At 36.2% G+C, this 22,331-nt stretch overlaps 1 protein-coding gene across 4 annotated transcripts in view; it reads right to left on the bottom strand.

The window, feature by feature from the left end:
* IL1RAPL1 (interleukin 1 receptor accessory protein like 1) overlaps window positions 1-22,331 on the bottom strand; it is a 670,406-nt gene that overhangs the window by 159,470 nt on the left and 488,605 nt on the right. For all 4 annotated transcript variants that reach the window (XM_058043156.1, XM_058043167.1, XM_058043178.1 and 1 more), the window contains one exon: window positions 1,925-1,999. In XM_058043156.1, the coding sequence (XP_057899139.1) occupies window positions 1,925-1,999 (75 nt within the window). The remainder of the gene's footprint in view (window positions 1-1,924; window positions 2,000-22,331) is intronic.

Below are 22,331 nucleotides of genomic sequence, written 5' to 3'. Positions count from 1 at the left end.
GAGTAGGATTCTCCTGGCTTCAACAGCTATCTGAGTGAACCTTGGCATTATTCCAACATTTAAATATTCTGCATCTCTGCAAGCTATGAACTGACCCCCAGAAATGAACATTGGCTTTCCTCAGGGAAACATAGACCTTTCAAAGGTTATCCAGCAGGACTAAGGCATTAAATCTAAGTGCAGAAAAACACAGTTTTATGTTAGGGAACCATCAGTTTTTTTCACTTGTTCCAGTTCTCACAGGTTTTTTACAGGCTTTTAAACAACAAATTAATATATTCTTGTATCTTCTTGATATAAGGCTAAGTACTGTAACATCACATTAATTTATGGTCAGACTTTCCCATCCGTGTCTGAAAGTGATGTTTTCAACTTTTCTCTTTTATATTCACCAAAATCTATTTAGTTTTCTGAAAAGTGTCTTTTTCAAACCCAGTTCTTTTCAAATTATTTGATTTTTTAGAACTATGAAAAATCAAAACTGAGATTAATTCTTAAACTCATAGAAAAAAGCCTCTAGCTGGCCATTAATAATTACACTCTTCTTGAAATAGTCTCACCATAAAGTATATTTAGCAGGACAACATCAAAACCCAGAAAGGTTCTGCCTTTTGGTTTTGTTTTTTCTTTTTTTTCATCAAAAATATCTCAGTAAGCCACATTAGTTAAAAAAACAAATATGCAGTCACTTTGCTCTCTGTTCCCTAGTCTTGTGTTCAAACAACCTAAAATCATTTAGGGCTGGCATCCAGGAAAGATTTTCTGAATCAGTGTATCAGAAACAATACCTTCAGAACAATAGAAAGCTCTAGAAGGAAACATGCTACACGTCTCCTTTTCTATGCAATAGTTTCTAAAAAAACGGTATATCAGCATATCAGAAATTTACCTGCATAGCCTGAATCATTCAAAGTAATAGTTTACTAATATCAAAGAAAATATGAGTTATTCTCTGGCCACTATTAGCCATAAGCTGGTAATCACCATAAAATGCTCTGCCAATGACTGTCAGAATTAATTTGCAAGCCTTCTGCTTTTTCTGATGTTGTGTTGCAGAATGTACTGAGCTTTGCTTGCAGAGTTTTTTTCTATGAGATTTATATATATTTTTTCCTACGAGATTTGTTTCCACCAGATTGGTTTCCATTTTCTCCTGTAGCCAACATGCCAGAAAATCTATCAATAGGTTACTGTTCTGACACCAAAGCATAACTCCAGTGGAACCTACTGTTTCTTTCTTACAAGCTGTCCTCATTGCCAATCCACAAGAGAGATAAATTGCTATATCCTGCAAAATCTAGTAACACATGCACACAGTTTTGGAGCCCTCATTACCTCTGCAGCAGTAGGACACAAAAATGACCAATCATAGCCACCATCCACTAGACTAGAAAAAGTGAAACAAAATGCTTTCTTCATGCATCAATTTCTCTTCATTCACTTATGCATGAATGTCCATACATTCAGAATTATCAGATGCTACTATGATAACACTACTGTTTGCTGGATAATTTGCCCAGCACAGCCTTTGTAATTACAGAATATCTTTGCTGCAAACAAAGCACAGAAGTCTTCTGAGCAGAACTTAAACTACAAAATCCCAATGAATCGCAGAGTAAGTATGTATAAATATACAGAGAAGGGAAAGTTTAGGAAGAAAAGTTCAGATACTCTGGTCACTGTTTGACTTTCATCAAGATAAAACCTAGTATCAGTAACCAAAAGCTCAGCATTCAGTATTAATTATTAAGAATTTTTTTGTCAACAACAATCTTGTCAATGATATAGCATACATCTCTGCATGGAATCAACATGTGTCTAATGTCTTTTCAATTAAATTATTGATGTCAACATGCCATCACATTACCATTAACACATCAAATTCCTTCATACAATTTGAACAGAGGTTATGTTTGCTACTTACCTAACTGGGTCTCCTGAATTGTTAGCTTACTCTCCAAGGGGTGTAAAAGCTTTGGTGGTTTATCTGTTAGTGGCGCTAGAAAAGAAAGAAATTCACATATGTAGTGTTCTGATTATTATTGGGTAGACTAAGACTTGGTTTTATACCTATTATTTCAAGAAGGCTTTGGTTTTCTTTTGTTTTAATAATGTTCATGCCTTCAGTAGCTGTAAATGTTTTTGCTTAGACAGTAAATATAGCACCAAAATTAAAGGTCCTTGTATTAAGAAAGTAATTTCTTTGAACCCCCACAAAAACAAACAAAAAAAAAAAAAAAAAAAAAAAAAACACCACCAAAAAAGCAACCAAGCAATAAAACAAAACCAACCAAAAACCCCAAACCAACCAACCAACAAAACCATAAACCAAGAATGCACTGACATTGCAATTTTCTCTTTTGGTAAATATTATTGAGAATTTCAGTTTGCTGTGATATTTAATTACTTTTTTGTATGGTATAGTCATTAAAAGGTAAAGAACATAAGTTACTGTAAAACAACTTAGAATATTTGATGACAATTTTATTTGAAAGATAGTCCCAACACTGAAACTTTGTAAAGTGGAATACCAGATAAGTTTTCAAAATCCAATGAATGGATACAGTGAAATAATGTCAAGATTCCTAATACAATGGCTTCTCTTTTACCTTTTGGTCTACCCTGAAATAATATTAGTAGATTTTTATGCAGTAATAGAATAGGATGAGTTTTGTAGTGGTAAAAAACCTTCTGAAGGTTGTTGAAATGTGTTCAAACCATGCATGTATATAAATCCTCCTATTCTACTAAATATAACATCTGCTTACTTGATTCATAGAAGTGACATTGATTATTACTACTTTTGTTGTTGTTGTTGTTAGCAAGTGTACTTTTTACAGTGTCTGAGAGATGAGTGCATGCCATATGAAACAAAAAATAATTTTTCCCCTTTAATTCTGGTAGTAAACATTCATGGGAAGTTTCCAACTTTTCTAGTCACCTGCAACATTTTGATATTCTGCTTTTCAACATCAATTCATACTTCAGTTTCTAACACAGATTATGGGCTGTCGCAGATTTAAAATACATTTGACATTTTGATATAGCTCTAGAATATTTGTTCCCTTCAACTTGTCAAAATCAATGCTCCTTTTCTTACTGACACACACACATACCCATATGTGTATGGGCTTAATCTACTAAACACACTTGTCTCCTGTCAGTGGAATAGCAGGAGAAGTTTATTTGCATTCTCTTCATTATGTTTCCTCTGGTCTTTTAGTAAATTATCAATGTTCTTTAAAAGGTACAGCATTAATTTAAACTTTGCAACAATTAGAGAATGGAACCATTATCAACTTGTGTTTCTGCTTTACAGACATTATCCTTTATATGATAAAAGCATAAACCCACTCAGTTGGTATCAAAGATGTTAACCCATCAGACCTAGCAATGAATCAAAATTCAGGGGAGTGGTAAAACACGTGTACTTGGTCAAAAACCCTCTCTCAGTTCATGCTTCTTACAGCTCCTAGTGTCTATGGGAAATCATTCTGCTCTACAGGCTTTGGAGAGAGCTGAAAGATTTTTGGCAACATCTCTGGCTTGCTACTTTTCTTTACACCAATGCTAATTCTTTTTATCTGTTTTTCTCTCTCTATTTTTTTTTCCTTAAAGGCTAAAGTGGGTGGAAAGGAAAAGGATTCAAAATATATTTTCTTCTTAAACTGTAAAATTCGTCATTCCCATTTCTTAACTTCTCTGTAAAGGCTCATAATTCGTCAGCACATTGCCATTTTTTCAACATCCACTATGAATTTAAATTTAATTTTGCATTTCTGTCATTCTCAACTCAATTATTATTCATCAGATAATGTCTTCTGAGTCACTGTTTTTCTAAATCTGTTTTGAAACTGCGAGAAAAGTTCCCCCATTGTAAGTAAAGATATAGTAACTTGTGGAGTTAATATGAATGCAATGAATAAGTAGATTAAAAACCAGCATTTTTTCAGTTTAAGCAAAGACCAACATTACTTTTATGATCCTGTATCTCAGGTCTCTAAGAAGCTTTCTACTTTAAAATTAAAAGACCCAGGACATGGAGAAAAATTATCCTTCAACAGAAGTATGAAGTTGTTATAAAATTAATGTCCAGTTTAATTTATGAGATTTAATACGCAATTAAACAAATAAAATGCTACTGAAAACAATAAATTAGACACATAACTGATGCATCAGAATCATAGGAGCATGTAGGTGGAAGGATCCTTTGGAAGCTGAGTGACCCAACCTCCTGTTGGAAGCAAGTCCAATAGAGCAGATTGTCAGGACCTCCTCCAGTCACATTTTGAAGATCTCTGTGGGTGCAGATTTCACCACCTGGGGTGTTCCAGCTGCCAACCACCCAGTGGCCCTGCACTGAACTTGGTTCACTACATCTGTCTTTTTGAACAGCAAGAAGCTGAAAATTTCTCAGTGTCCCAGGTGTGGCCCCAGGATGGGGAAGGATCACCCTCCTGGACATGCTGGCTAAAGTCTTGCCAAGAGCTGTGCAGTTGGGATTTACCAACTCATGCTCAATTTATTGTCCACCTAGACTGACAGGACCATTTATGCAAAGTTTTCTCCTACTCAGTCAGTCCCAGGTTCTGCTCTGTTGCACGAGATTATTCCATTTCTAGACCAAGATGCTGCTTTTGCCTTTAATAGACTCTCAAGGCTTCCTGAAGGAGCATCTCTGTTCTCTACTATTTCACCCATTCCTCCCATTTTACTTAGAGTGCACTCTGTCCCATCCCCCAGGAGTACAAAACCTCCCTAATCAAAACCTCCCTAGTAAAACAAAGATTCAACAGAAGTTAATTGCATCATGTTCTTATTTTAAAAGAATAGTTACCAATGTTTGTAACCATAAGACTTTATATTTAGTAAGAAATGTAACTAAAAATTCTAAACTGGGGAAAGTATCCCAGCATTGTATTCGTTTAGATGTCTACCAATCTCACACTTTTGTATGTCTGTCCTATAAGCAATCACATTTTCCAGGGCCAACTCCTTCACCTGTCTAGAAAAGTAAAAATATCTTTGGGTACTCTTCATTCTGGAGCTTTAGACTGTAGGGAATTACTGTGAATAGGAGTTATATAAGCAAGGAAAAGAATTTAAATAACTATACGTGCTTAAATATAAAATTTTCCAGGGTGATCTGAAACTTTTCTTTAGTCAAACAGGGCCTTTAGTGTCTGTTATTTGATCCATTTCTTAGCCTGAAAATGTATGTAAGTTTGTTCTGGCATATTAATTCCAGTGGACTGAGGAGGAGGTGAGAATTTCTCTAGCTGCCTCTACACCTCTCATGTGTACACTCTCCATTATGGAGAGTCAGCATTAATGGACAACACAGAGTTACTGCAATCTTCATTTAGTTTAGAATCTCTGGAGTAGACCTATGTATCTCCTATAAACTTTTTCATATCCTTAAAATCATGCAGAATGACTTAACTAAGCCATATGAGAGTCTGATGAAAATCAATATTATTTTCAGACAGATATATTGAGCCACAGTTATCTACTAAATTGAACAGCAAAAGCATAATTTAATACTTTCTTACTAAAATTTTACTAAATAGCAAGAACTCAAGAAAATTCATAAAACTCACAACTACGTCTGGTTTCTTAAATAAGTTAAATAACTTTTATTCTTTTTTTTTTTATAAATAGATGCACAAAGGCAATAATTTTCGTGTCCTACAGAAATATCCACGATTTGAAAGTACTTCCTGTTCTGTACTGTATGCAGAGAACAAAAATCCTTTGAATATGTTTAAAAATATAAAGAGAGGACCCTCTTCCCACCAGGTAGTGCTTATCAACATGGCTGTCACACAGGAGGAGCAGAGCGCTCAGGTTCCTATTCTTGCATGAGAGAATTCTCAAGTCTCTTGGCAAGAATCTTAGTTCCTGGATATTATTATCTACTCATGCATGGATTCACTTCTCCCTTCCTCCCTCTTGGTTTTTTCTTTCTCTTTCCTTCTCACTTCTTTTTTTCCTTTGTTTTTCACCACCCTCGCACCACCCCTCCTCCCTCCAATGTCCACCCCCACCACTTTAGAATCAAGGAGTCATTTTAATCAAAATTGGTATATTCCTCTTTAAAAACAATGGGGATTGATAGGTCAGTGCCTTTTAAAGGAAAGCTGTTTGATCATAAATCAAGTTTACAGCTCATCTTATGTTTGACTTCTGAACCATCATTGATGAATGGTTTGAAAACAAATATGTGTCAAACTTGAAGTAAACTAAAGCTAAAAAATAAAAAAGGTGAAGTAACCAATTCTGAAGATTTATTAAAAATTAATATACAACTTCAGAAATACCAGTCAGCTGCAGACATATTGATCCTGCTCAGAGAAAAAGTGGCTAAATTCACATTCCGTGTCTATCAGATTGGATGTACATTTAAAATACATTGAACAATTTTTCTGGCGGTAATGAAAGTGAGAGCCACCACATCAGTCACCCTGCTGGAAACCAGCCAGAAGACAATATTTTTACATCAGCCACTGACTTCCATGCTCCTCTTCCTACGCTGCTGCTTTAGCTTTAGATGAATGTGGTCACATGATAGGTACATACACTTGCTCTGTGCAAAACACCATCATTTGGAGAGACCAGCCAACTGCTAGATTTTAACACATGCAATGAAGAAATCTTAATTCAACCTGTATATCAAAACAGCACTTATCTGGGCATCAAAATGCAGCTGCCTCAAAATGAACAAACTTAATAATAGAAAAAAATATAATTTCAAAGATTTAGGTTTATGTGTGTTTTATGAAGTGCTCTCAGATTCTCCCTTGAAAATAACTACAAAAATGTTTTAATTTGTTAGAGGAAGACAGGGTTTTCTGGAAATGTCTGAAAATCAGAAAGCCAGTTTATTGTCTGGACATTTCATTCCAGGCAAAAATTCACAGGAATAGTTGCCTAACTTGTCCAGCCTGAGTTATATATATTTTAGAACATTTCTGGTTCAAAAGATTTATTGAAGTAAAAACTACATTTTGAGGATGAAAATCCTTCTGATCTTTCTGAGATTTGAGATAATGTGGTGAGATTAAACATCTTACGTTTATGAATTTATACCTTTTTAGAAAAAATGACTGACATGTCCCTGGAAGATATTGTAACTATAGCACAGGATTAAATAGGGGGAAGAATTCATTGCTATGCAAAGGGAAAATATTCCTACACTTTGAAATCAAAGGACATCAGAGACATAGAGTTCTTTTCATGAAGTCTGCGCTGTTTCTTTGAATTCAATCCACAGTTCAAAAAGACTCCATCTCTTGGTTTGTGTTTAGAAACTTAAGAGAATTCCTCACTTGCTAATTTTCTGAGCTTGTGTTGCTTTTTCTCCTATATTTGTTGTGCCAATTTTGTCATAGACTGATAATTGTGAAGACAAGGTACTTCTGTCAGGGGAGGGATATCTGAGGAGGATATAGAGGAGGTCTGACTGTAAAGCTGAACAAGCTGCCCATAGAATCCATGGCTTCCCCAACCCTGGAAATGTTCAAGAATACGCTGGATGGGGCCCTGAGCAACCTGGTCTAGTGGAAGGCGACCCTGTCCATGGCAGAAGGACTGAAACCAGAAAATGTCTGAAGTCCCTTCCAGCACAACCCATTCTACAATTCTGCAGCAGAGGCAGCACTGCTGCCTGCTCCACACGCTCTCAGAGCTGTCCTGGGCCTGGCTGTCAAGTGCATGGGGTGCACTCACCCTTCCAGCTATCTCATCTGAACATTTATTCAAGCATTGCCGAGCATGACTATCTTATGCCAACATCAGTGGAGAAGGTTTGAATCTAGAGTAAAACAATGGACTGGGGTTTAGGTTCCTATGTTAAAGTGTCATGAGGGGGCTCTGAAAATAAAGCACTGTCATTGGAAAGCCCTCAGTTATGAAAAGTTTATATTGATGGCCCTATTCAGGAATCATAAATAATTATAATAATAGATGGAAAAACTATAGCATTCCAGCTGATATTTACAGTGCCTTGAAAAACTCTGATGCATACTTTTATGTTTGGTTTCTTTGTTTTAATAGAAATGTCTGAAAAAGAAAATGCAGTAATGCCATAGCAGTAGTCTACAGTAGATTGCAATAAAATTATGTCCAGCCTGAAGCTACAGTCTTGAAACATTAATCTACACAGTCACTGTCCAGATGAGTGTTGATACTGAGAAATCTGAGATTCTGGAGAGTAAATGTGAGCTGAGAAAAGGTATTTTTTTTACTTATTTCTCCATACATAGCTATAGTCCTATGTATTTGGACCTATCAATAGAGACATCAATACCTTTTAAAAACTAAATATATGGCAAGGTCTTTCATAAGAAGGGAATTCTTTGTACCTGCTTGAGACTTAACAGCCTTAAATCTCTCCTCTCAGTTACATTCAGATTGGTTTTCACTCACAAGGGCATCATTTAAAGTCACATATGCCATGAATTGCACAGCAGCCCTGTAAGAATATTCTGCCTCGCTGTGTGCATGCTGAATCAAGCAGTTCAAACTGGGGGCAGATACTTATAAGGACACTCAAGTTATGTGTGCAAAGCCATAGGCATATGACTGTAAATGAGCTGTCTAATGTGACTTCGTTTCCACCACGACTGACTCAAGATCAGTCAGTCATATCTTTTATCTTCTGAAATGTTCCCATAAATCTTGCATTGCAAGACAAAAATGTCTCTCCTTTCAGTTTATGTCTTTCTCATTGTCTTCTCCTTACCACACATTAAAAACCCACAAAAACAACAAAACAACAATTCCCCACCCCTACTGCTTTGGGCATATAAATGAAAATGGTTTTTATTGTTTCCACCTAATCATTGCTTCTGATGATTTTTGCAAACAGGCCATAATCTTTAATTTTTTCAATAAGCATTTTTTTCAAAAATAAAAACCTTTATAGTCCTTTGAATAGAATATCAGCCCTTCCTAAAAGAAAGTGCAGAAACAGCTAAACTTGTATTCAATAAAGTGGTTGCAAAAGTTTTCATGATGCATATTGAGAAGAGACATTACTAAAATGAAATATAAAAGGTGAGAAGAATATTTGCAAGAAGCCTTTTAAAATGTTTTAAGCCTGTGAGTCCCCTGAGATTAACAACACACTAAATACTGGAGAAGGGTAAATGAAGCCAGATGTTGAGGTTTTCATTATCTGCTCATCTCTAATTGAATCTGATGTGACACTTGTGCTATCCTTATGACTTCAGAGGAGATGTTAGTTTTCTTGAACACACAGTGACATTTCCCAGAGATCATCTCCATGGAAAAAGTACAAATAATCAAAAGGTTGCCATGGCAGATGTTAATGCCGTCTTGAAATACAAAAGAACAAAAGAATATATGTAGCTAAACAATCGAGTGAAATATCAGCCTAATATCTTGAGATGCTCTTGGTCTCTTTCTGTGTGGCAGATTTGGGATTGATATATTGATTTCATGAAGAAAAAGGGAAGGAATAAAGCAAAGCTTTAATTTTAAGAGAGTTTTTAAAATTACAGTGACAGGATTCCCCGTCTCCCACAAAAAACCCCAAACAAAAAAAAGACCCATAGTACAGAAAGCCAGATATAAATATTAAAGTATCTAAAAAGATCCAAAATATTTTTTCTCCTTTGCCTGTAGTTTCTCTACACCACACCACTGTTTTTTGTACAAAATTGATTTCTAAAGCAAGATAATGGCAATGAGATTTCCTAAGTAGGGTTATTAAAAGGATGTCATGCTACAGCCTGGTCTACTTCCATGAGCTGTTAAATTTTTCCCTGCACTTGGGTATTAGAGGTATCAAATCATCTGGGGAAAAAAAATAATCTTGTTTTTACAAAAAGTCAGATTATATATTTTCAGTGCATTTTTTAAAAATAAAATCTCTTCTTAGAAAAATAATTGAATGATATATCAAGAAGCATTTCCACCAGCAACTCCTCTGGTGTTTCAGCTTGAAGCAGCTCACCAGCCTGTCATTCAGCAGCAATGCAGAGCCTGTAGGGGATCTGCTCCTGTGCCTACCTGTTAGCTCAGGCCTTTGTTTTGAAGAGTCTTTAGGGAAGTGGTGTGTTTATAACTCTTGTATAAGGGTTGTGAAACAAATAGAAACACACAGTAGCCCCCAATGAGGCTACCTGAAAAGATGTCATATTCACCAAGCAAAACATATTTATATAAATAATAATGATTTAGGCAAACTTATTAGAAAAGCCAGACTAAAAAATTATCATCAAGCAAGCATTCTGCATCACACTATTAAAATTTCTCTGCATATCATCCTAAGTTCTAGCATGATTCATTCCAGGATGAATAAAAGATTCATCCTCCTCATATAGTTAACCTGTTCTCCTTCTTTTTATCTCTAGGTTAAAACACAGAAAATATGGGGATGGAAGTATCATAAGGCTATAGCTTCCATGACTAGAAAAAATATATATTTTTAACAATTACTCCATAGTTCTTTCCAGATGACCCCAAGATTGCCTCATTTATATAGTCCAATTATTCAGTGATACTTACATTGTCTTATTCAGCCCTACCTTCACACTTGTCATTGAATATAAGTATTTACTATTATTTCTTGTCCTCAATATTTTCACAATCATTAAAACTTCCCCCTGAAATTTAGCAATAATTTCCTTTTTTTTTTTTTTTTTTTTTTGCATATTATTTGTGTACCCTGTCTCAGATTTAGAGTTCAAACCCAAGGAATGGAGTGAATTTTAGAATCATTGGAATCAAAAAGAAGCCTGGAGAAGATCTTTAAGATCGTCAAGTCCAACTGCCAACCCAGCACTGTGCAATCCAAGAAACCATGTCCCCAGGTGCCACATCTACAGGTCTTTTAAGTACCTCCTGTTCCAATGCCTGTTTTGTGGACCCTCTCCAGCCCCTCAGTGCCTTTCCTGCAGTGAGAGGCCCCAAACTGGACACAGGATTTGAGGTGTGGCCTCACCAGTGCCCAGCACAGGGGGACAATCCCTGCCCTGGTCCTGCTGCCACACTATTGCTGACCCAGGCCAGGTGCCATTGGCCTCCCTGGCCCCTGGGCACACCTGGATCATGTCCAGCTGCTGTTGACCAGCACCCCCAGGGTTTTTCCCACCAGGAAGATTTTTCAGCCACAATTTAAAGTACCCCATTGAAGGTAGCATCAGTAGAAGAATGATGTTTAGGAAATGAATGGTAATAATGGGAAACTTGTTCCTGCCTTGCTTTTATTATTTCTTCCTTTTTTTCTTGGAGTTAGGGCAGATAGTTCTTATATATACACTAGCTCATGACCTTTGCAGACAAATTCTAGATACTCTATTTTTTTTTATTAATTAAATCTGATATAAATCTGCTGATAATGCTGACATTTCAAAGTAAGATTTCTCAGCCTCTGAGGAGGCCTTGTAAAGAGAAGAGGACCCTAATCACCCTGACCACTTCAAATCTTCCAGTGAGCTGACATTTAAATGTCTTACAATTAAAGATTTTACATATTTCATAGAGTTTTCTCTTTCAGAATTTGTATTCAACCTTTTAATTCTGTTGCTTTATTTAAAAATCATCTGATTTAAAAGGCGACCAGCTCTCATTCTCTATTCAGTTTCTGTCTTAGACCTGTAAGATTAGAACACTTACTTTGTTCTCCAAGTAATTGCAGTGATTTAGTCCTCTGATTCTGCCTTTGGTCTGCTAGGAATTTGGACATAGTGTTATTTCTTGTGACCTAAAAACTGAAAAAATTCCACTTTCATGAATAAGAAGATTTTTATTTTCTTTTTGTACTTCTTATTTGGTGCACATGTTTTTTTCTATCCTCTCAGGCAGCTTTTTTTAATCTACTCCATTGAGACAAGGGTTTTGCTTCTAAGTTGGGAGATTTTGGATTGTAAGAAAGCAAATATCACTCCTAATCTTCAAGAAAGGCTAGAAGAAGCATCTTGGCAACATAGGCTGGCCAACCTTTCCTTGATCTCTAAGAAGATGATGGAACAAACAGTCCTGAAAACCATTACCAAGATTATTAAGAACAAGATGATGATTGAGAACAGTCAGCATGGATTTACAAAAGTAAAATTGTGCTTAACCCACCTGGTAGCCTTTGATAATGAGATGATGGGCTCAGTGGGCCTGCAGACAGCAGCTGGTGCTGTTTATCTTGGCTTGAGGAAGGCTTGAAGGGCTTTGTCTCACTGGCAGGCTCAATAGATTTTGTGTGTGGATAGGGAGATGGGGTGACAACTGAGTGAATTGATGGACTCAGAGGGCTGCAATGAGCAGCACAAAGATTTTGGGGCGGCCTGCACCACTAGGGTCAGTGCTGGTTCAGCACTTCTTTGGTGATCTGGGTAATGGAGCAAAAAACTGGGAAGAGTGGTTGATGACCAGCAGGGCTGGTGCCACTCAGGGGGACCCTGACAGGCTGCAGAAATGGTCTGGCTGACAGGAACACCATGAAGATCAACAAGGTGAATTGCCAAGTCCTGTCCCAGGGGAACAATATTCCCAAACTTCAATACAGGCCTGGAGCCGAGCAGCTGAACATCGGATGGTCATGGAAGGGCCTTGGATCCATAGAACACAGGTTAGCTGTGGGCCAGCACTGAGCTCTTGCAGCAGTGAAATCCAGCAGCACCCTGGGCTGCATCAAGCAGAGCACGGCCAGAAGGCTGAAGGGGATCCTTCCCCTTTTCTCAGCTGTGATGAGACACAATCTGGAGTGTTGGGCCTGGTTCTGGACTCTCCCACACGAGAGAGATATCAACATTCAGGGCTCAGGAGAGTGAAGGGCCACAGTGATGACAGGGATTGGAGCATTTCAGACAAGGAGAGACCAGGAGAACTGAGACTGCTCAGCCTGAAGAAGAGATTCCTCAAAGGGATCTTGTCCATGTCTAAGAACCCATGATGGCTGAAGTCAAGATAACAGAATCATGCTCTTCTCAGGGTAAGGGACAGGAGAAGAGGCAATGACACAGGAAAAAAAACCCCACAGGAAATTCCACTTAAACATGAGAAAAATATTGTTCACTTCATAGATGGTGACCCACAGGAACAGGTTGCCCAGAGATACTTCATTGTCTTCATTATTGGAGATTTAAAACCAACTGGACATAACCCTCAGCAGCCTGCCCTCTCTGTCCCTATTCTGAGCAGATGACTGGAACAAAATATCTCTAGCAGGTCTCCACTTGTCATATAATTTTCAGCAAATATTAGCACTGTACAATCAGGTTTGGAAAGCCTGGAGAATTCCCCAGGTATCCTGAGTACTCAGTGTCTGTGCAGCAGGTGGGATGGGGGATGTGCCCTGCAAATTCCACTGTAGAGCTCCAAATTTGATCATACAGATGTTGTGCCTGGTTTTATACTGTGTGTACAGATCCTTCCATTGTAGCAGCAGACACCCTGGCACAGAGGACTTCAGGTTTGCATCATCTCTGTACAAATCTTGTCTGAAGTCTCAGCTGTGCAGTTTTTGTTTCCATACATTTTCTGGTTCTCAACATGGTAGGAAATCAAGGTCTACCACAGGACATGAAAACCAAAAAAGTTACACAGTCCATGTAAGGAGAGGGAGAAGAACATGCCTGAGAACAATAATATCTGACACATATTGTCCATTTAATGTGCCAAGCTTTAAATAAAGCTCTGTCTACAAGCCCAGTGTGGCAGATGTTATATTAGCACATATCATACGGTTACTTGGCAACAAACAGAGATTGGACATCATAAACATTTGGTCTGCAGAAATGTTACCAGAGCTGGTGATTACACAACCATATTTAAAGCTTGATGCATAAAAAAATCCACCCTAGTTGTGTATATACTAATTGTGTGTAAAGCAAATTCCAAACTTATTTAGCAAAGGGCCTAGTTAAATATGTTAGAATTTTCTAATCTCTTTCAGTGTTTGTCTACAAGGCACTATTCAGGGTCATACAGAGGATCCCCATTAGAAAGGACATGTCTGTGCTAAAATACTCTATCAGTAACGTGTGCTGGTGAGCAAGGGAAAGGTTCAGTGCTAACAAATCCATGCTGCTTCTAGTGTTTGAGCTCCATGCCACTGCACATGCTACAGCATGTCATCAGGGATTCAGGAGCCTTTATCCAGTTTCCAAAAATGGTGTAGATACTTAGGAGCCCAACTGTCATGTCAGTCCTCAAAAACTTGTTATGGATCCCCTTTGTTTAATTCTTGTGCTTTTGTAAATCCTACTTGGTGCCATAATCCTTGTGTAAGTCTAGGAGCAGGAATATAAATTCCCATAAAACAAGTGACTTGCATGTAAAGGTTTTTTTTTTTTTTTTTTTTTTTTTTGGAAAATGCAATTTTCTATCAAGTTAAACTCTTTACAAATGGATAAGAAACCTGGGATGCAGAGTCTGTACAAAGTAGCACCACAACCCATTTTGCATACAAATACTCTTGGCTTCTGTTTATATGGCTGACTTTTCTCTGAATTCTCCAAGTACATTACATGCCATGCTAGTGAAAAGAGAAAATTAGCTGTTACCTCAAATGCAAGATAACAAAACCCCCAAACCTGTATGGAACCTTCAAAATGTATATCTGTAGCTCTCCTACAAGAAATGAAGTTGTTTTTACAAGTAACTAGAGAAAGAAAAAGATCATATCAGAAGTACATCAATTTTTGCAGATGACAAATAAAAATTACAGAGAGAATAGGAAAACTTTGCTTCTATGAGGAAATACTCATTCTTATATTGATTGAGGGATTGCTCCTCAGAAATATTTCATCCTTGTGTTCCGTTTTGATAGCAAAGAAAAAATTTTCTTTCCACAAACAGCTGAGTGTAGTAGCTATTATTTTACATGGCTCTGGGTCTTTTAAGGAGAGAAAAAGGCAAGTGAAAGTTATCACCCAGCAGTAACAGCCATATATTTTCTATGTAGTGCACTGACAGAATAGTCTGTCCAAAAGTCTGATACCTCCATTTAACATTTTTAAATTCTTAGTAACAAAAAAAGTCCCATTAAAGTTTAGGCAATAAAGATTAGTACACAAGGTCTCCACAGACAGGACAGCAAGCTACTGTATGAGAGGAAGAAAAAAGGATCTCCTAAGTCAAATGAACAACAGATGATACTTTCTGCTGCTACGTTACATTCATAGAGCCATGCTGGGTTGGAAGGAATCTCTCAGATCATCTATTTCCACCACTCCTTCAACACAGCAGGGACACCTTCCACTAGACCAAGCTGCTCAGAGCTGCATCCAACTCAGCTTGGAGCACTTCTGGGAACAGGGCATCCCTGACTCCTCTGGGCAACCTGCTCCAGTGTCCTACCACCCCCACAGCAAACATAACGAGCTCTGTATTTTAATTACTAAAATATGCAGATGGATTTTCATGATTAGATGGAACTTCAAAATCACTGGGTATCACATTACCATTGTACCCCACAGATATCTGGCATTTAGGAAAACTAGACAGACTTATGTGTAAAGAGTCAAAAGACTTGTCAAAATCTTGTTAACTATAATGAAAGTTCTAACATTTTCTTTCTGACTGAGTTACATCTCTGCTATATATAATTACAATATTTGTTGTTTTCTTCCATGTAACTTCTAGAGAGGATCCAGAAATTATTGCCTCTGTCAGAGTTTTAATTTTAACATTTGTTAATGGAGACATGGAACACGTCCCTGGTATTTTATCATACACTATACAGGAAAGATGTCTTAGGTTTTACTATTGCAAATGGGTTTTACCAGGACTTCAAAAGGACTACCTTTTCATATATTATGAAAGTCCTTTTCATGCCTGATTCATAATATATAATCCTGGGCAGAAACACTGAAAGTAGCAAATCAGTGCAGAAAAATAAAAAATGACACTATTTTTCAAAAAAACAAAAAAAGGTAACTACTATCCCCCCCCTTTTTTTTAAGCTTTTTGAGAAACGCCATGTTTATGGCGTTCTCTGCTTTCTTCCCTTCTGTTCAGTTTTCCTTTTTGTCTAATAAATTCAGGTGAATCTCACTGTAGTTGTTCAGTGGTGATTACTGGGGAACATGCAGTAAAAGGTATAATGGGGAATGGTACCTCAGCCAGGAGGTGGCAAGCTTAGTAGGCTCTAGGGCACTAACTTAAATTAGTTATTGAGTGAAATAATCACAGATTGCTAATGTAGAGCCCACCACAATGGAGGTTTAAAAGATTGAAAAAGCACTCCAAAAAAAGGAAACTTGAGGGTGCCTTCTGTGTTAGGACTATGCATCATGCGTATTCAAAGCTAAAAATTAAGAGAAAGGAAAGAAAATCACTCCCAAATTCACTTTGCATTAGAAAGAGTGGAGGAAAACATGAAAGCATCACACATTTCTAGTGAAATTATGTACTTGATGTATAAGTGCAACTTGCAGCACTTGGAGCTTTTCCCTCTATTGTTGCTTCACTACTTATTCTGATAAAAGTGAATTTATCAAGTGTTGGTGGGGTCCCAAAACAATTCCATATGTATATCTTTATCCTTCATGCATATTGAAAACAATATTTATCAATATGCTACAGATTAGGTATTCTTCATCCAGATTAGTGATAAATTTGAATTTAAATATATTTTACTTGTGACAGCAACAGAAATATAAATAATTCAAAACATAAAAACTATGCTGAGCCAGATACATTTTTTTCTGGGATTTCTTTCTGAGAGTAGAATTCACTTTATAGTATCAGGTAGATTCAAACTATCAGAAATCAACAAGAAAGAAACTGAAGGAATTTTGGGGGTGGAAGAACTCTGGAGCCATGACATAGTCAAATTCCAGGGGAAGACCTCATACTAGGAAGCAAATGTGGAAAGCAAAAGGAGTCAGTGAATGTGTGATCCTTGATATATTCACATCTTTTTTGCTCCTGCTTTCTTATTTTTTAAAGGGAAAGGCAGGAAAGGAGAAGATTTACCCTTGGTACATATTTCAAATTAAACTAAACCATATTCACCAGAGAACAAAAAAAGCAATGCAAGGAAAAGCAAAAAAAAAAAAAAATAGTATATAGAAAATCATGATAGAAAATTGTCAAGTGTAATATTGGACAGACTTCAAAAAACATATTTCATAAACAAATATTGTAAATATATTAAAAACAGGCTGCATGAAATAAATATTTTTGAAAAGAGTCACTGAAAAATTGTAAATTTTTCTATAACAGGAGCCCTATTCAAATATTAATCAGAATACCTCATCAACATGTAGATATTTCAAAGAGTTTCTAAGTGTGCACTTATTGTGTGAAATATCAGAATCACAGCTAGGTGAGGCTGCAAAGAACTGCAACCTGGAGGTCATCTAGTCCAAAATCCCTGCTCAAAACAGGGCAAAATTACCAGCTCCTGTTCTAGGAAATTTCAACAAAAATGTTTGTTATATTAATAAATTTTAATCTTTCTTTTCATCTTGCTTCTTTTCTTTGATAAATATGTTTTGAATGAAGAAAGGAGGCTCTTTAATTCCAATCCACTTCTGCTTTGCCCATGAGAGAACAGCCTCATGCTGGAGTTCTGACATAGGAACTCACGAGACTGTGAAACTCTTCCAGACTCTTCTGAAACAGGTTTTACACTGCTAAACTTTTTGCAAAGAAAATAAGGGCTAATTTCTCTGCCAAGTGTTGTCATTTTTTGAAAAAAACAGACTTACTAAAAGCTGCCTGCAAGTGATAGCCAAGTTATTAATAGATGAGCATTGGCAGCAGCCCTAGGAACATTTAAAATATGTTTTTAATCTCAATAATTATTTCATACTATAGATTTTATTATTCAGCCTTAGAAAATGTTACTTTGATGTCAAGAAAAATCAGATATTCTGAAATAATTTTTAGTGCATGCTAGAATTTTTATTATTGTAAATGCACCTTAAGATGCACTTAGTAAAATGATTTTTACCTCCTTAATAAGCATTGTACTCTTGTACTCTTCTGTATAAACTGTTTTCTGTATTGTCTGCAGATATGGTTTAGCTTCTGCATCTCCCATCCTTCCCAGATATTTAAGTAGGTTAAATGTGCATTTCTTGTTGTGTTTTGAACATATGCAAATGAAAAAAGACACGAATTGAATACAGAAAACATAGATGGATGGCTATATAGTTATTTCAAAATAAGTAAGAAATTTTTGATGGTCAGATGGAGTTAATAACGACAATGTCACATTTCTGTAACTCTGGGATGGCTAAAAGTTGGAACAATAGGTAGAGATATAAACATTGTCCTCTAAAGTAAGTAGGACTTGCATGTTAATATAATAGACTCTCTATTATCTTCTGTCTATAAGCAGAAAAAAATGCTGGTTTTGAAAATTATAATGGGCAAAACCCACACTGTCCTTCTTCTGTTGACAATTATTTCGTTCTAAATAAAGAATTAAACTAATTATGTCAATAAAGTAATGTCTCAAATTATTCATTTTTCTTAAAGATTTTCCTGCTGCTCAGCATTCTTGTCCATATTTTACATTCAACTTCTCAGCGGAAATAATTCCCACAGATTTTTAAATTGTATGAGTATTCAGGACCCCCAGCTCTTTAGAGGTGTGGATGGCTTGCACTAAAGTCTTGAGCAGTGCTGACAACTTCCCCAGAGGTTTAGAGAGGGCAAGTTCTGCCTCTGGACCCATTGGTCCAGTCTGAGACCAGTGTGGTCTCATAATGTGCCAGCTGGTGCAAAACCCGCAGTCTGTTCTTCTGTTTTATCTGTAGTTAACTCTTCTTTATCTGTAGTTAACAGGTGCACTGAGAAAACTAATGCATCATCATGGAGCTCCTCTAAAATTGCTTGTTTCACTAGGAATGGAAGCTGTTTTTTTAAATTTTATTTGGTAGGCAGCACTGGCTTAGATAGTTTGAAAAAGAATTCTTGCATAATAAATGAAAAATAAATAGATAATTCTATATTAGAATGAAGAAAAACCATTAAGAGATCCCTGTTTCTCTGAACTGTGAACAATACAGGATATAAATTTTAAAGAAAAAAGAAAAAGCTCGCAGTCTGGAAAGTGAGAATATAGGAAACATTTAGGTTTTATCCACAAATTTCTGTATCTTTTCATTCAAGTAATTAACTCGATTAAGCACAGTTTTCCCATCTGATTTAATTAGCTGTAATCATACCAAACTATTGTAAGTGGGCATTCAAGATATATGACACATCTTTTCAAATACTTGTACAGTTATTGTGAAAATGAATGTAATAGTAGCACTCACTAGCCCAAGGCAATTACAATTACAAGAACTGCTTGTTTAGTAAAAGGTCACAATCTGATGTCTTGCATTTGCCTGAAATAGCCTTGTCACTCCACAAATTCTAACAGTGAAAGCATATTTTCAACAATCATGATTTATTAATTTAACTTTAGAACTGATTCCATGTTCTTCTGAATATTTTAATAACAAAAATTTAAAATATATATTCTTGACAGAAATGATGGATTAAACCTTTAAACTGCTTTTTATTTTTTTATTCAAGCAATTTATACATTTACCTATAGGCATACTGCTGAATAAAGTACACCAGTTTTATGAAACACCAACGCTCTGACCATGATAATTCCTTAATGCTGCGTGAATCACTGAGAACTTTTTTAATGACCCTTTCCAAATTACATTAATCCTCAAGTTTCTTCCCACTGTCTCCTGATTAATTCACTTGCATTTTGCTGGAGGCAGCATGCATAAAGTCTTTGCCTTCAGCTGGATGGCTGGGGAGGATGCTTTTGGAAAAGTTCACATCACATCAATCAAGGACGAGTGCTCTTCCTCTGTCTGGCCATTCTGTCACCGACCTGGCTCCTGAAGCCACAACTCTTTTCCAGAAACTCTTTTTCTTTCCCTTTTTCTTACTCATTTTCTTACCTGCACTGCAACACTCTAGAGCTTCAGAGAATGCAATGTAATTAGTCACTTTAATTTTTGCTGCTAGCAGTTCATCAAGCAGTATTTGGGAGAGGGAGGGGAATAATATAGAAATGAAGAGAAATCTTAGGATAGATTTTTAGGAAAATTAATACTTTTTGAACATCCTATGTCTTAAGAAGAGGAAATGGAATGACAATGAAGCCAGCTCTTGTTTGAAAAGCATGTGGAAAATGAAAATGCAAAATATTCTTGGTTCACATAATGAATTAACCAGAAAAAACCTACCAAACCTATGAAATATGCAAACTCTACTTGTGGGGGAGAAAAGAAGAAAAAGAGAAGAAAGTATTATGAAATTAATAATGCATCCATACTAAAGAATGGCTTTTTGTGACAGATTTTTCTAACTCTGTAGTAACCATCAAATTTCTTAGGAGATGGTTATATTTCTTGGGTTTTTTCCTTTCAATTTATTAATAAAAAGCAAAATAATACATAAAATGTAACGATATTATAAACTGCTGGCAAAAAAATGCTGTGATGTAGGTTTTTATTGAAAAAATGTGTTTCTCTCTTGTTGACTACATGTAGAAGTGAAATATAATAAAAAAGTGCTGTCTTTAGACTAGGTATTCTGTAACAAAGCACAGTAGGGATATTCACAATGACAAACTATCCTTGCAAATAAGCAGAACAAAAGAAAGTTAATACAACTAGACAATTTACAAATCAGATTAGATTTGTATTTACAAATCAGATCAATTTACAAATCAGATTAGAAAATCCACAATTTACTGAATTATAATTCTATTACCTTGAATAACCTCTCAGGCAGCGAACTGTGTCATTGTTTCATCTGTGTCATCTCCTACTTCATCTTTCTTTCAAGGCATATAATGAATATATTGAACACCACCTCCTGTATCCTTTGTTTTTATGAAAACACACAAGCTTTATTTTGCTTTGGAAGAACAATTCCTTACTAACTGAAACACCTCTCTAGCTTGAAACATAAATTTATTTGGCATTTATTGCATAAAATTATTTATCTCATGAACTAGACAAACAGCAAAATATGTTAAACCACACAATTTAAAGTTTCCCAGCTATTGACCAAATATGTCCCCTAGTGTCGCAGACATTTTTTCACAGAAATCCTTTCTTTCAGATTTCTGTGTCTTCTGGAGGGCAGAGGCCTCAGAAGAGAATGTAAACAATTGTTATCAGCTGCGGTGGAATGCGATAGGATGCACCTATTTTGATTGGTGATTGGTTCATGTTCCCATGTTTATAATTAAGGGCCAATCACAAGGAACAAGCTAGGGACAGAGACCTTGGACACAACTTTGTTATAGATTCTTTCTTTTCTATTCTTAGCCTAGCAGCTCCAGATATTACAGCGACCTGAGTGGGTCGCTGCTGGTGAGAGAGAGACGGTGAATCTTGTTTCTAGATCAGAAGGCTGATTTATTGATATATGATATATAATACATTATAACTATACTAAATAGAAATAAGAGAGAAGTTTGCAGAGCTGCTAGGCTAAGAATAGCAAGAAAGAATATATAACAAAGTTGTGTCCAAGGACTCTGTCCCCAGCTTGTTCCTTGTGATTGGCCCTTAATTATAAACATGGGAACATGAACCAATCACCAATCAAAATAGGTGCATCCTATCGCATTCCACCGCACCTGATAACAATTGTTTACATTCTCTTCTGAGGCCTCTGCCCTCCAGAAGACACAGAAATCTGAAAGAAAGGATTTCTGTGAAAAAATGTCTGCGACACACTAGGAATTTTCATACAAAAGTATAGTCTTTTTCAGCAGCAAAATTAAACTTGGGTTTTGTTTACACTTATATTTTCTGAAACAGGACCAAGTTGTCATTAAACTAAGTTTTCTTTATGATTGAAGTATTTATTGATTCATAGGCAGACACATGGCATCTAATAATAACCTTCTATCTCCCTCTATACTTTTCTCCAAATAAAATCATAATCAGGAAAATTATTAAATTATTCAATCTTCTTATAAAAATTGGCAAGGACATCTGAATGCATTATTACTCCCACAAAAAAAAAAAAAAAAAAAAAAAAAACCAAAACAAACAACCTTTTTTCACAACATATATTCTTCTGCATAAGAATCTATGGTCTCTGTTTTACCTAAAAAAAATATACTCAGTTCATGCATGACTTATAAAACCTTAGTTGTATTTTGAAATTATTTATCTTGTTCAGACACCTGGGACAAGCAGTGATTGGTGTCAATGTGCTTCTCTTTCTTAAATATGTGTAGCAAATATTATAGGGCTGTGTAAGCAAGAGCAAGTTTGTGAGCAATACAGGAACATCAGAATAAAACTACATCAAGTAAGTTATTTATTCAAATTCTTGATGTGACATTCAAAGATCTAGTCTCATCTGGAATTGCTGCAAGG

Source organism: Melospiza georgiana, chromosome 2 (assembly GCF_028018845.1).
Source record: "Melospiza georgiana isolate bMelGeo1 chromosome 2, bMelGeo1.pri, whole genome shotgun sequence".
NCBI lineage: Eukaryota > Metazoa > Chordata > Aves > Passeriformes > Passerellidae > Melospiza > Melospiza georgiana.
Note: the sequence above shows the minus strand (reverse complement) of the source record. Positions and strands in the feature narration are given on the sequence as shown.